Raw genomic sequence first — 16313 nt, forward strand, 5'->3', positions numbered from 1 at the left:
GGCCTAATCCCCTTCACCACAACTTCCAGCGTATAACTCAAGCAGCTACAACAGATATTTGAGTGGAGATGCAACAGACTAAGCAGTGCAACAGGACATAGAAAGGCCAGTCACCTTGGCCTCCCTACTGAGGTCACAAAGGGCCCTCGCTGCAGTAGGACTGTTGTGGTTCTGCTGTATGGAAAGAGGTGCACTAAAATGGAGCGAGGCAGGGAGGGGGATTTATTTGAGATCAGGCAGGGAGGCTGAATCTCTAACTAGCCACAGAGTTCTGCACTGTGAGGGCCTCACTGTGCATAGCCACAGAGAGGGTTTTGGATACAGTTAAATACGGGGGCTCCATAATTACATAGATTGTCTGGCTATGATCTCCTGTGTCAAGGGGATTACAATCTGAATACAAGCTACTGGAGCTCTGGGGTTGCAGTACAGACCACGAAGTAATTTTATTACCACTCAGAGGCTTTGAAGATTGGGCTGAGGATTCCCTTCTGGGCACAGACCATGATAGTAACTAGCATCTGGCACAGGTTGGAAACGATATAAATAATTACATGCAAAAAAGACCCCAAACAACCCAGGCTAAAAAAATGTTAAGGTTGCAAGGTCAAGCACTCTAATTTACTAAATACCAGAATTAAGGTTGAAATGAAGATCACACAAACAAGTAGGTTTTCATTCATACATTCCATCACTTCAGGAATATGGTTTGAAATGCTGCTATGACATATATTCGTAGCATCCTGGGAAGGGAAAGAACGTAATGAGTGACAATCATTGTATGGGAAGGGGCTATACAGAGCGCTCTCTCTCTCTCTCTTCTCTCTCACATGCACACACACTTTCTTAAATTATGCGCCTACATTATTGTGTTATAAATCATTCATCCATGTTACTGCATTTTAACACCTTTTTCCACCCTTGACCAACATCATAGCAGAGCTGGATTTTTTGGGAATCATATTTAATGCGTCATTCAACACACCCCTAGCAAAAACTGAGCACATGCTCATGTGCTCTCTAAGTGCTGTCGTCCTCACTTGTTCCAGATATTTAGTACTTCAGTTTCTCACCACAGAACTGTACTTGCAGCTAGAAAAATGAATATGAACTCGTTAACTAACCTGGATCCTAATTTTTTTCCCAGCAGTATATTAGGATGAAATCCTGCTGGCATTATTCCCATGAGTGGTCTCACTGAAGTCAATGATATTATTTGCAAGACTCAAGACATTAGTCTAAAACATTGTACATGTTCTTATTGGAGAATTTTAATTTAAGGGATAAAATATTCAAGATAGTGGGGAATTAGCCTTTGTCATTACCATACCTACAGGACCAGAATGTGTATAATACTTCTTTATTAATTAACAACTTTGTGGGGTTTTTTCATTTTTCAAATCAGGTGTAATATAAATGTAACTAAACATACCTTTTGCTAGACTAAATAAAGGCGCAAATACACACAGACATTATATATAAAAACTCAGTGCCTCAGTTTCTGCATCTGTAAAAGGGATTAATGATAACTCCTTTGTGAGGTCTCTGAAGATGACCCATGGTGGTGGTGATTACAAATCTATTACATGTAATATTAAAACATATTGGGTTAGAGCCTCAGCGGATATAAATAGGTACAGCTCCACTTTGAGATCTTATGGATGAAAAATGATATAAAAGAGTTTAGTAGTCGTAACATAATTTATTGTGTGTCAGATCCTAAGGTGCTGTTGAAGTCAATTTATATCAGCTGAGGATCTCTCCCAATATGTTATATTATATGTAATCACTCTCACCATGAGTCATATGCAGAGATTGTACCTTGTACTTTCAGCACCAAAAGAACAGATTTCTACTGCCTGACCTACAAGAGTAACTCCATTAACTGAAAGCTATATTAGGCTCATCTTCTCGGTGAGCCAGCCACCAGAGAAGGGACACATCACACTTAATGAGTGTGTTGCAACCTCCTCCTGTCAGGGGAAGCTCATCCCAAATGTTTAAGGTAACCAGGAATTCATACTCCCATGCAAGAGTCACTCTGTGAACACTTATAAATGTCGGTTCAAATTTTGCACTGGTATAACTGGGCATAACTCCAACTGAAGTCAAGACGGAATATTATATATAATAATTTAAACACACTTACCAAGGCCCAGGCATGAAACTCTTAGTCCAGATTTCCCAAGATTTCTAGAACAAACAAGAAAATGATTTAAAAGAGAGTAGTATCAGATCCCACTGGAACACACGCAATACTTCAAGAAGGAAAATAGCAGACTGAGAATACTGACATCCAGTTTTGTTTAAACAAATTGTTTTCCAGCCGAAACATCCTCACCTCAAACATCAATTCATGCCCCCATAAAAATAAAACTAAATTCTTGGCTGGGATAATATTAGAAATGTGGTCATTTTGGAATGGGGAGTTTTCTGGCTAGGTAGATTTAGACTTGTTGTTTGTAAAACAGCTTACCGGATGGATGATGAAGTGTGTGAAACTATTTTAAATTTCCACTACTGCTTTACATTGAAAGTTGTTTTTTTTCTATTCTATCCATGTCAGTGTTGCTGAAATGGAGCAAAAGCAGTGGTTTGATTAATGACAGCTGTACTGTGACACCTAAAGCTCTCCCAGGGTATTTTCTCTCTCTCTCTCTCAATTTAAAAATGGTACAAATTATAATTTAGAGCAGGTATTAGTAAACAAAGTTTAATATAACACTATGCCAAAAATTTAAACTTGGGTGTCCTACAGATAGGTTCAAGTGAAAGTCAGAAGGAACTTTGGGGATAGGCTCAGAGTACAATCTCGGGGATATTTTGTCTCTGTGGAAGATCGTATAAGGCAGGTCCGCCATAAGGGCCTTGAGCTTACCCACCCTCTGGTCCAAGTTGATAGCCTGTTGCGGCCACCATGGTGCTATTAAAATCCCTGTTGCCTTATCCCACTTGATCTTTCAGAGGTTGTGAAGCATGAGGGGGATGGGAGGGAAGGCATACAGCAAGAGGCCTGGCTATTGCACTAGGAAGTTGTGCCCTGGAGCATTTCAAAAGCAATAAGCTGGGCACTTCCCATTTCCTTGGGTTGCATAGAGGTCCCAGAAGGGAAATCCCCACTGACAAAATATCCACTGGATCACTGATGAGTGGAGCTCCCACTCATAATCCCCATGAAAACATCTGCTGAGGCTGCCTGCAAGGGAGTTCGTTACCCCTTGTAGGTGCACTGCAGAGAGGATGATCTGATGCTGGATGCAACACTGCCAGAGCTCGATCACTTCCCTGCGGCGTGGGGCAGACCTCGCTCTCCCCCCTGTGTTTATATAATGAACAGTGGTCATGTTGTCCAGCTTGACTTGGACACGAGTGGACCAGATGAAAGGCTGGAACCTCTTGCACACTTTGTGAGCTGTCCAAAGCTCAAGAATGGAAGGTGTTGGTGCTGGCTCTGGCCAACGAGACGAAGAGTGGGGGGAGGGTCCCAGATCAGACAGGCACCTCACAGAGAGCTCCATTAGATGCCCGTGGAGTCTAAACTCTGGAGACTGGCCAGTGTGAGGGGAAAAGGAGCAGCAGATCTCGTGCTTCAGTGGAATGTGTGATTCCCTGAAGCAATACAGGCGGCTTTCTGTGTGGGTCACTCACCAGGAAGACCCAAGGGGAGGCCAGGCAGGACTGGAAGCCTGAGATCTGGAGCATTCTAAATGACCCAAATGGTGGGGGAACAACAGGTGGGGACCTCCTCAACCCCCACCAACTAGATTTAAGCAAAACTACTAACTATCTACTAAAACGAATAAACTGATTATAATATGCTACGGGTAGAAGAGCTAAAGCTGGAAGCTATGGACACAACAGTTCCATCCCAGACTGCGAGTGCTAGAAAGGAACAGGAGGGGTGGACAGTCCAGGCCACCCTTCTGCCCTTGCTCGAGAGCACAAGGAGGCAAAGGGTGTGGGCACAGAGCAATGGACACTGCTACTGAAAAATTTCTAGTCCTGGGTGCACAGAGCGCATATGTACCCACGGTAGGACCGGCACTCAAAGATGAACCAGACTTTTCTGTGTGTTCCTCATTTTCTGGCTGCCTGACTTGAGACCCCGCAGTCTCATTTGCAGAAGCAGTGAGCTCTCACAGCTGAAGTCAGTGGGAGTTGTGCTTTGAATATATAAAGTGCTATATAATGCTAAATATTCTAAAAAATCAGGTCCTAAGTGTCTGAAATTGGACACCTAAAGTTAGTGGACACTTTTGACCTTAATCTCCATGCCTTGGCTCCCCATCTGCAAAATGGGGATAATACCACCCTCTCATCTACCAAGGATATTGTGAAAATAAATTCATTAATGATTGTGAAGCATAGAGCTGATTGAAAATTTTCTGAAAGAGTTTTCTGTGAGAAAATGCTGATTCAACAGCATTGATATCTTCCTCAGGATTTTTTCTAAAATGTAAAACATTTCACAATGAGGGAATTTCTGTTTTCCAGCCAGCTCTAGTGAAGCACTTTAGTATTATACTAATGAGCAGCACTGAAAAGCCCATGAAGAAATTAATAATTCTGTATTCAGAATAGGGTTGGAATCGAGTGCAGTAAATAAGGCATTTGCCACACATTGAATGATGAGGAGAAAACAAAATAATGAATAGCTGCTCATTAAGGCCACATCTACACTTACGATGGCATACAGAGAACATACACTACTTGCCCCCCAGGCAGGGGTATAAAAAGCAGTGTAGATGTCGAGGCACTGGTTAGGCGAGTAAAGACATGCCTGAACCCAGTAGGTATGTACCCTACACGGCTCTCTACATGCCGAAGCAGTGCCTTCCTCATTTACACTACTATTTTTAACAGTGTAGCATTCGACTGCCTAACCACTGCCGGAGCCTTTCCCTACCACAGGGAAAGGCTCTGGCAGTGAGAAAGGCTCTGGCCCCACGGGGGAGGCAGCAGGGAAAGATTTCAGCAGTGAGCAAAGGCCTGGTGGAGGGAGGCAGAGGGGAAACGGCTTTGGCAGTTTCTCCATTGCTTCCCTGCTGCCAAAGCCTTTCACTGCCGCGTATAGGTACACACTGTACCATGAATGCAGCCTGCTTTTCCCTGGGTATGTAGCTACACATACCCTACACACCACCACCAATGCAGACAAGACTTAAGTGAGCATAAACCATCCCGTGCACGAGACAAGAGTCCTCCTGTGGGAAAAACAGTATGTGACCATGTAATTAAAGATTGTTAATGCATGCATACCAGAGGGTTGAATTAAAGTTTCCTGGGCAACCATGACTTTGGCATTTCCTAACTTCTGCGTTTGACTATCACCCTTAATAATGTTCTTTTAACACAGACATTTATATATAAATTACACATAAAACCTTGTATTTATATGTATGTGTCTATAAACACTGATTAATGTATTTCCCTTACTCATAACCGAGTGTCTTCACTTTCCAAAGCCATCTTCACACTTGTCAAAATATACATATCCATCATAACAATTAAAGTAAACTACATGATCAACAAAGGATTGTGTCACAGGAAATCAAAACAAGTATATTTATTCAACTATCCAATAAAGCCCAGATTTTGAAGAGCAATGGAAGAGTGCAGTTTTACCTGTAGTAGTGTGTGGGTTTACACACAAAGAGAGGACATACTAGAAAGACAATAACCTTAACAGAACAGGACTGTAGACAAGAAAATTATCTGTGAGGCCAAGAAATATGCCACATTAAACCCTTACCCTGATGTGAAACGATCAGCATAGTCCACAACACCCTTTTAATTATACCCTCCTGCGTTAATCTGTAAATTCTGAACTGTATCCATGGATTATTTTTTGTTGTTGCCAAGGTTAAGGTATAATTTTGCTAACCACGTACCTACCTTTCATTCAAGAGCCCTTCAAGAGCTGAAGCCTTTGAACAATGACCCTGAGTTATGCAGCTGTTAGTGAGCTATTTAAAGTAAAACAGGCTGAACAGCCTCCTCACTTGCTTAGAGCAAAGTTTAGTTTCTATGGGTCAAATCCTCAAGTCTATACTCGGGCCCTGGTCACTGCTTTCTGCAAGAAACTCCATGTGTGTACAGCTGTGCATGTGGGGGGGGGGGGAGGTCACCTCCAAATCCTTCGATTGGGATTGCAGGTTTGCTGTGTTGTAGAAGAAGCAAGGGGGTCAGCCCCACCCCAGACCCTCTACACTGACCTCAGGGAGCTGCAAAAGGGTATCTCACTCGGCCTGCAGCACACAGTTTTCCCTGCCGCCCTTGCAATGCAACTCCATTGTTGCCATCTCCAGCCTGTGATTACCCCTGGAAACTCCACCTTTAAAGAGCTAAGCACAACACTTAATATAGCCTCAGGCTGTGTTGAGTTTTCTGAGTAGTCCTTTCAAGATTACAGACAGGGCAATGCCCATCCTACCAGCTCCATCTAACCCCTATAAGCAGGTCTGGAGATAGGAAGGAGGGTGCTGTAAAGTAGCGGATCCTGCCTTTATCCATGCGGGAAGGTGGAGACCTAGAGTTGGTCACAGTTTTTCATCTGAAACTTTTTTGGCAAAAATTGCAGATTTGGCAACACCAAAACATTTTGTGAATTTATGACGGTTTCACCAAGTTGCTGTGGTAAAACAAAACAAAACCTACAAAATATTTGGAAAAAATTTAAAACATTTCATTCTGACTTTTTCAAAACAAAATGTTTTGATCTTTTGCTTCATAATGACATTTTGTTTCAAAACTTCCTTTAATTTTATTTACAAATCAAAATCATTATCAAATGATCAAAATCGAAACAAAACATTTCATTCGACCCAAAACAAACTTTTCAACTTTTCAATTTGCCAAAATTTAAGAACAAGTTTTATTTTTAGTTTGACCCAAAACATTTTTTTAAATTGTTGGTGAACTGAAAATCTGTAACTCACCCAGCTCTAGACCCTCGTGGAATGAAGGCTTGGAAGAGTGTTTGGAGTGAAGAGAAAAAGCTAATGAGCACAGACTCTATCAGAGCTGTTCTGTTGCTCAAGTGAATGTTAGTGACACTTGTTCAGTGCTGGAAAAACTCCGGCACTTCAAGAAAAATGCATGTGTCACCGCTGAGAACTAACAGTAGTTTGACACCAGCACATGTCAAAAAATGGTACTGTCATCTTTTTCAGGAGCATTTTTTGACTCTAAACAGGTTGCCAAAAAGTGTCCTGGGTTTTGATTTTGAAAATAAGGTCACCTTAATAATGGCAAAAAGTTTGTTACCAACTACGTAAGAATTATTGGACAGCATGATGGAAACTCCTCCTTTTCTCTCTTAGGAACAACTCAGGGGTACTGATCCTGCAAATCCTTTTTCAGGTCAGGAAGCAGGATTAGGGCCCTCATTTTGCATCATTTAGGCTGGGGAAAAGATGGAAACCATGGGGCTAAGCATGCTCATATGTTTACAAATACTTTATTTCAGAACAAACTGTACATGGCAAAAGTCTTTTTTAAATTTCCCTAGTACCTAGACCTGAATGCTTGTTATCTTAAAAATGAAGGATGGAAGTTTTATAGCTTGGTGAGTTTCACTGACTGATAACAGCGACTTTCATTTAAAACTCAGCACCTTGGAAGACAAGGCAACACTGCCAAGTACGCATAGGGTTGCCAGGTGTCCGATTTTCGACCAGAACACCTGGTCAAAAAGGGAGCCTGGTGGAAGCCAAAGATTTAAGACCAGAGGTTTATTGGACTGTCACCATGAAAAAAGAGAGGAAAGAAACTTAGAGGGGTTGGATAATTGAAATAAACTTTGCACACACAATAATGAAACTGGGATTTTCATCTGCAATTAAAATAATTTTTTTAAGTGGATTAAAACCCAAAGGAAAAAGAAAACAAATGTGGCCTTTCCATTCATGTCTTGTGAAAAACTTGAGAAACCAAAACCAGGAAACAAACTGGGCGCTCTTCTTTCACTGACGGGTTTCAGAGTAACAGCCGTGTTAGTCTGTATTCGCAAAAAGAAAAGGAGTACTAGTGGCACCTTAGAGACTAACCAATTTATTTGAGCATAAGCTTTCGTGAGCTACAGCTCACTTCATGCATCGGATAACTCCCTGCCTAATGATATCCAGGTAGGGTCCTTTCCTTTCATTTGAAATTCACCAGAACATAGTGTATTGCTGCCATTTGTTTTCAGTCAATCAAGATCATGCAACATAACTAACACTGTATCTAGGGATTAGTCAAGAAATTAAGTACATAACCGTCAGAGGTCAATCAAACAATCTTGGTACTCAACAGAAGCATCCTGATGCTTATAACTGTACATTATCTTGACGGTGGCTGAGTATCTTCTCAGCAGAAAGCCACCTTTCCAGACAGAACTGAGCGTACAATAAGGAACTTTGTTGTTCCTGGAATTGGATGGGAGAGGATTTTTGGGGGAAATCATGGGAAAAGGAAAATACCACTATGTGGCCTAGAGCCCACATTTTTTTCCCTCAAAGACACTTTGAAAATCTTTCATCTCCTCTATTTTTATTTTTCCTTTTGTCACTGCTTGTTTTAGGTGAAGACCAAGTTTACATGTAATTTATCATGTGCCAGGTTAATTTAACACTGTAATTACCCATAGCCCACTAGGAACCAAACAATCCTTGCTTGACTGAGATCTACTTATGTAATACCAAATCTTCTAGCATCTTGAGTCTTAGTTCTACCTCCTTCTGTCTGACTACATATTTGTACTAAACTCATGCAACAATCACCGATTAGCAAGTGATGTGCATCTTTCTGCATACATTTGTCAGCTTAATTTCTTTTTATGTCTTACATGAACCTCCATAAAAATAGGGAGTTATTTAAGTTGGAAACATTGTAGCATTACAATACAAGACATTTTAATCTGAGAGTTCAAAGTCTAAAATGATAACATTGTATTAGTTAATGGATAAGACAAGACAGTTGCTGATTTTTAAGTAAAAGGGGCATACCACAAAAATGTTTCCTTCCCCCCGCAAAAAATGTGGAATTTTCCTTCAAAGTTACACTGGATTTGAAGTCCTAACCTACAATATCCAGTCCTGGACCAGTAACAGGTTTAAGGTCTCATAGCTTGCAACCTCCTTCTTCCCCTCCCACCTCCTCTTTCAAACATTTGTTCAGTGTTATCTGCTGCTGTGTTCAGTGTAATTTAGACTGTAAGGTTCTCAGGGTAGGACCCTGTCATTTTGGGCCTGATCATATATTTGTCTGTAAAACCTCATGTACGCTTCTGAAGCTGTAAAAACAACAGGCAATTATTAGAGTTGGGGGAAACAATTTTCCGATTGTCCAAGAGTTTGAGATTTAAATTTTTTCCCCATCCCAAAAAGTGGAAATCTCAGTGTTTTGTGACAAACCAAGCCACGTGGAGTCAATAGAAACATTTTATTTCAGTAATATCAAAATATTTCATTTAGATTGTGACCGTAAGTTATTTAATTTAAAAAAATGTCATTATGAATCAAAAAATGAAAATTTCATTTAGATAATGTCAAAATGGGACATTTCAATAATTTGGGATTTTTTTCAAAAAAATTTTGAATCAGGAAATTCATCAAAACCAATCCTTTCATGTGAATTCTTTCAGTTTCGATGAATAAGCACTTTCAAACAAAAACAAAAAACTTTACTTGGAAAATTCCTGACAAGCTCTAGTAATTATATCTACAACTTGACATGACTTAATGTACCCCATTGGAGAGCTTGGGTTCATAGCTGTCAAAGGAATGCAGCCTCAATTTCTGACCTGACAGAGCGCATGATGATGGACCTAACAATTATAAACCCTGATTTACAGAAACATGATTTAAGAGTTCTTAAAATTGTACTAGCACTAACTTTTCTGTCACTCAGTGGCTTGTATATCACTAAGGCAACAAAGCTTTCTAAGCAGAGCTTGCAAAAAATAATATCAATTAACAATATTTAAATATTTCTCTCTAAAATATGCTACTACGAAAAAAAAAAAAGTTTGGTGTCAGATGGCACAAACATGCACTGCTACTCATGTAGGGTTCCCTGCACAATTCACTCCTGGCCCCAGTGTGTAAGGTCAGACCAAATTCATGCCCATTAAGGCTGGGATGTTTAGAAGAGCCCAAGAGAGTTGGGTGCCTAGCTCCCTTAACGCAAATCCCAGCCTCAACTTTTATCAGGCGCACGGTCATGAATACTAGATTTATCCATAAGATACACAGCATATAAATCTTAAAGGAAAAGTTTAAACTGACTGTGATGTGCAGAATGACAGGTAGCAAATAGGAGTATGGAAGCCTGGCTGATAGGGCTTGAAATTGCTGATGGCTGGCTAAGAGAGTACTGTATTTACTGAAGCTGTTTCATGAGAAAAAGTTTATCCATGCCTGCTTCAGTTTCCTTCACAGATGAATACATTTCAAGGCCAGAAGGAACACATTAGATCATCAAGTCTGACCTCTGTATATCACAGGGCATAGAATATCACTTACTCCTACAATGAGTCAAATAACTAGTGTTTGACTAAAGCACATCTTCCTGAAAGGCATCCACAGTCTTGATCTGAAGACATCAAGAGATGGAGATCCATCACTTCCCTTGATATTTTGTTACAATAGTTAATCATCCCTCTTTTAAAAAAAAAAAGTGTGTGCCTGATTTCTAATACAAATTTTTCTGGCTTCAACTTCTAGCCATTGTTTCTTGTTACCCCTTTATTCATTATATTAAAGAGCCCTTTTATACCAAGTATTTTTGCCCTGTGAAGGTACTTGGACACCATAATCAAGCCACCTCTTGAATTTCTTTTGATAAGCTAAGCAGATCAAGCTCTAAGTCTCTCAGAATAAGGCATTTTTTCCAGTCCTTGATCCATTTGTATGGCTCTTCTCTATACCATCTCCAATTATTTAATATCCTTTTGGACACCAGAATTGGATACAGTATTCCAGTCCCACTAATGCTGTATGCAAAGGCTACTGTCCTGTTTATACATCCAAGGACTGCATGAGTCCTTTTTTCCACATCACCACACGGTGATCTTATGTTTAGTTGTTCGGCTTTGAACATTTTTGCTTCATATGCATAAAAGTGGTAAATGAACCAGGGAACTGAGAAATCCAAGCAGTTAAAAGGTGTCTATCTAAACCATCTAAATATTTACATCATGCCCATCTGGGGTTATTAGGAAGACCTAACTATGCCATAATGTCATGTAAAATTTCATTTTCTCATTAAGGTGGTCAACTGAAAACAGCTGTGTTGCACATCTAGATAATTTAGTAAAAATTACTGGCCATCCAGCTCAGAGAAATCTTACTAAGAACTGTATTTAAAGTTATATCTAAAGTCTGAAATGAATGATCTGTTTGTGGGAAAAAATAATGGCTCCTTGTTTCTTTGACCCATTTTCCAAGGCAGAAAATCTCAACATAATTTTGTTACTAGTAGTTACTGTTGTATCTATGGTACTGATTCAGCCTCATTACTATAATATCTAGTCCTTCACAGCCTAACATATTTATCCTCGCAATACCCCTGTGATGTGTGGAAGTGCTATTATCCCCATTTTACAGATGAGGAACTGAGGCACAGAGAGACAAAGTGACTTGCCCAAGGTCACATCAGAAGTCTGACAGAGCAGGGACTTGAACCCAGGTCTCTCAAGTCCTACTAGTTCCCCCAATCACTGGACCATCCTACTGGATACTCTTAACACACACAAAACTCTCCAACTTTTTCCATTTAAGACAATTTGCTTAGTTTACTACCTAGATAGATTAATCCACATCCTCTTAAATATTGCCCCCTTCTAACATAAAAACAAAAACTAAATATATAGAATGAATGAGCCTTAAGAATGAAAACTTTTTATAGCAACATTAAAAGGTAGTACCTTAAGGGGACACTGTCAAGTTAAAAACTATCACACCTGGCTGCCAACTATTGTCATAAATAACACAAGAGACATTTGTAACAAATATTTCTCTGTATTTTTTCAGCTTATTTCATTAATTTGACAGCACTTTGTATATAACTGATTACTTCCATAGTTAGTTTTCTCTAATACATATGTGGTTCTATCACACTATAAATTAGAGAAAAATCAAGGAAAATATGATTGTATAGCCACAAAAATTGGCAGGTGGACTTGGGGAAGGTGTAGTATCAGATACTAGCTTTTACTTTTAAAAAAAATTGTTTAGCTTTCCAGTTGACAGTGTCCCTTTAAAGTGAGGGTAAAGTATATCCATAGAACATTGAAAGGAAGCCAACATTAAGTGTATGCCTACCGTGTTCAGCCCTTTCCATTTAGAACGGCTTGATCCTGCACTTAATTCCATATGTGCAACCCACATAGAGTTTGCATATAAAAGGGCAACAGAAGAGACCTCACAGCAACCAGTGATTTTTATAACCTGTGTTGTTATTAACATGGTTCTTTTATTTTACCTTTTTGTCTATGCACATGCAATATCAACGCCACAACAGCTGTGAGAATGCTATTTAGTTCTAGGTAGGTGTCGCATGAACACTGGGGCCAAGTTCTGCCTCAAACGGGCTTCCACAGAAGTCTCATGGGTACAAATGAAAGCAGGATTGAGCCATGAATACATTTTTTTAATGCTAGAGTGGTAGATTTATTTCTAATAAAATATGATTTAATTGGGGATCGGTCCTGCTTTGAGCAGGGGGTTGGACTAGATGACTTCCTGAGGTCCCTTCCAACCCTGATATTCTATGATTCTATGAAGGACTCAATGATGGCTTTTATGAGCCAGAGCGCCTCTGGAGCAGACACACCTGGAGGCACTGTGCCTTTGAAAGACATTATACCTCTACAGGGCTTGGAGGGAGCCCAAGGAGAATCATCAACAGAACTTCCCTCCTTGTGACCCTTTGCCAGTACTGCAACCAAATTATAGCCTGTCCTTTGGACCAAAGAGCTCCCCGTGCCCTCTCCCCACTCTAGTGCTCCTGTGCAAGGGGAGGCATAGTAGCCCTCAAAATTTGGTGTACACTTCCTAACCGATTACAAAATGTGCAGGGCAGTAAAATTTTAGGCTTCACCTCTTCACAATGGCCCTGGAAATAATACAGAAGGGCTGACCTCAAAATGGAAGAAATAGCTCAGTAAGATGCAAAAAAGGAAGAGATACATACGAATTAAAGTAGCACTTACAACTACCCTAAGGTAGTTTCTCTCAGCTGGTGGGTTGCAACCCCTAGGGTGGGGAGGTCACAAAAGACAATCGGGGGGGGTGGAGGGACATGAAGTGTTGAAAAAATTATTACAAACTAAAGCAAAAAAACCTCCCTGCCCTGCACCCTGTGCACCTTACACTTCAAGGCCAAGTCTTCTCCGTCAACCTCTTGAAACCCAGACACAAATAAATGATAGATTATTAGTGTTATCAGAGAGATATTTTTACTCTTACTTTTAGAGTAAATGGAATGGGATTTCAAACGTTTTTACCTTGAAGGGGTTGACAACATGAAAAGAAACATGGGCACTAGGCAAAAGCTAACTCTTGTTCCCCTTTGGGTTTACAAGCTGATCACCATGTGGCATCAAGAAGGAATTTCCCTCCATGGCATAGGTAATTGGCCAGGTACAGTAGGCACTGGCCACTAACGTATTTGACAGAAGTGACTGACAGAGAATGGACTAGATGGCCCATTATTCTGTTCTCTTTTGGTAACTGCTTTGTCCCTGGGAGAGTTTAAAGGAAAGAAAAACAATAAACCATCTTAAACCTCACTAACTCCTCTCACACACACACACACACACACCCTTTTCCATTCTCCTATATTAAAAAAAGATGCCTCTGGGCTAAGGTCTTGACATGTTATGTGTAAGGGAGCTTTTATGACTGCATTGTAAACAACTAAAAATAGATTTTTAAGATGAAAATACTGATGGACCCTGAAGGAAACACAAAACCCATCACTACCTGCTCAAAGTCTAGCACTTAAAAGTTAAAATGCAAATATATTAAAGCTGTCTATATGGATTAGATACAGAGATATAACATTTGTGGCAGGAGAAATGCATATTGGTCTCAGGGGATTAGAGTTTTGCATTACTACTTGAAATGTTCCACCCACTACAGCATTTTCTTTAGGAAAGTCAAATTCCAATTTGCCTTACTAAACAATTTATAGTTATTTTGTAAAATAAATAAAAAGCCACAGTCCTTGTCATGAGATTCTGTACCTTTCAGGGTCAGATTCTGCCTTCACTTACCCATATGCAAAACCAGTGATGTCAGTAATGAGATTGCATGGATATAACTGAGGGAAGAATTTGTCACATAGAGCTCTATCTTTTGGTCGTGTGCTTACGGCTCAGAATTGCGAGCCAGCAGATCTATGTTCTCTTCCTGGCTTTGTCAATCTTCCTGTGTTAACTTGGGCAAGTTAATTGGGCCCAAGTTTTTAAAAGTGGCCTATGATTTTAGCTTCCACAATTTTTGCCCACTGAAAGAGAGAGTGCAGGTGCAGCTCATCCCTGAACCGTAATAATGCAAACCAAGCAGCTCTAGATTTTGCTCAGATTACAGGCCAGGGCAATAGAACCCAGAATCTTAAGGGCCAAATTAATTCAATGAAGCCAAGCTCAATCACAACCGCAAAGGGTCTGGCCTTGACAGTTTAATGACATTCAGTTTGAAGGTTCTGCTAAATATAATCACTAAAATCCCACATATCCGTGTCAGGAGGATATACACCTCCCTACCCTTATTTCCATCTATTCAGAACAGTGTGTGGCTAGAAGCCTCTCTTTCTCCTACTGCACTGACTGATGGTGTATTTGCAGGGAACAACAACAACTGCGGTGCTTTTACATATGGAAATTGTAACAGGGGCTCCTTGTTCTATCCTCTGAACTTTAGGCAGCCTATGACATCCAGTCACCTAGTAGCAGTTTCTTCTTCTAACTAGTAGGTGGCACCATGTGAAATCTTATTACTCTCCAGGGTAGCTTAGAATAGAATGGAAAGTAATTGCTACACTTCTGCTGGGTGATTGTAGGCGTATCCAGAGAACAAAGTGCTATCTCTGTCAATGCAACATAGTGGGATAGTGGGAAAATAGATGATTTCCAACATTTTATAATTTAATGGTGTTTTTAATCACACCAAGAAATATCCAATTTCCAAATTTCACTTCCTTTTATTTAAGCCACCTTGCTGCCTTTATTCAAAAAACTGACATCAGTGGAGAAACAGCCCCTTACAGCAGCTCACACTTTGTCCCCTTGTTTTTACTTGACCTGCAACACTTGAAAGTGGGTTTGACCCTCTGTATATTTAGTTTTTGTTTTTAAGTTGGAACGCAGAAGCTGCTTTCCACTTATGAAAATTTCAACTAGCCTTTCATGACTTCTGAGTCACTTCTTATGAATACTGAAGGAGAAGCCCTGCTTGAATTTCCAGCAATTCTCTTTGCCAGGCGCTGTTGCTATTCACTTAGTGTACAACATGCAATGAATAGAATATTTGACAGATTATACACCCACAATAAAGAGGGCTTTGTATGACATCAGCAAACCATTATCTTACTGCCAGACCCTTGCTTGCAAAATGAGGTTTTGAAGGTATAGTTCAGTGCCTACTTGGCAGCTTATACAAACATATCCATAATATTAAATACAAAACAGCAACTAAAAACTTTAGAAAAATCATTTGTCCGTATATTTAAAAAATAAGCAAACTGCGGGACACACAGTAAAACAGTCATGAAAAATGTGACACCCTGAGAATAAAAGCACAAATTTAGTCACGAAAGTTGTCCATCACACACTGCTAAGTCAACCCCTACAATGGAATCAGAAAAAAGCCCCAAGACCTGCGCTGTGGAGCTGGATCAGGAGCCCGCAATCAGAGATCAGTCTTGTTACGGTCACTGCATAATATTAGTAGTGTTCACTTCAGAAGGGCCAAATTAAAGAAGAGAGGATGAGAGGAAAAAGAAGGGATATTTGAAAAACTACCTCTCCTACAGCCTGCATCTTTCTGATCACGGCTGTAACTGATATGCAATGGTAAGCTGGTGCTTATTCACTGTGTGGGCGAGATTCTTAGCAGAATAGTGCTGTTGAAGAATTGTGAGGTTTTGCATTTATCCACAAAAGGAATTATGGAGGAAATACAGTCATCTTCATTACAGTTGTCAAGAGTAAAGCAATTTTATCTACTTAAAAGTAGGGAATGTTGGAGTGGAATATGGCATGGTACGTAGAAATAAAAGTGGTAAATTGCTTCAATAGTTCCCACAAACTTTTCAGAATGCTACCA

The 16313-nt window shown here is 40.1% G+C and overlaps 1 protein-coding gene across 7 annotated transcripts in view; it reads right to left on the bottom strand.

Annotated features, from left to right (window-relative positions):
- The window catches only part of KCNAB1 (potassium voltage-gated channel subfamily A regulatory beta subunit 1), a 226802-nt gene that overhangs the window by 83880 nt on the left and 126609 nt on the right, over positions 1-16313 (bottom strand). For 6 of the 7 annotated variants that reach the window (XM_043521702.1, XM_043521703.1, XM_043521700.1 and 3 more), the window contains one exon: positions 2150-2193. In XM_043521702.1, the coding sequence (XP_043377637.1) occupies positions 2150-2193 (44 nt within the window). Of the gene's footprint in view, positions 1-2149; positions 2194-5895; positions 5939-16313 lie in introns of those variants that run through there. The other variant, XM_043521704.1, reaches the window with a different exon arrangement.

Source organism: Chelonia mydas, chromosome 9 (genome assembly GCF_015237465.2).
Source record: "Chelonia mydas isolate rCheMyd1 chromosome 9, rCheMyd1.pri.v2, whole genome shotgun sequence".
Lineage (NCBI taxonomy): Eukaryota > Metazoa > Chordata > Testudines > Cheloniidae > Chelonia > Chelonia mydas.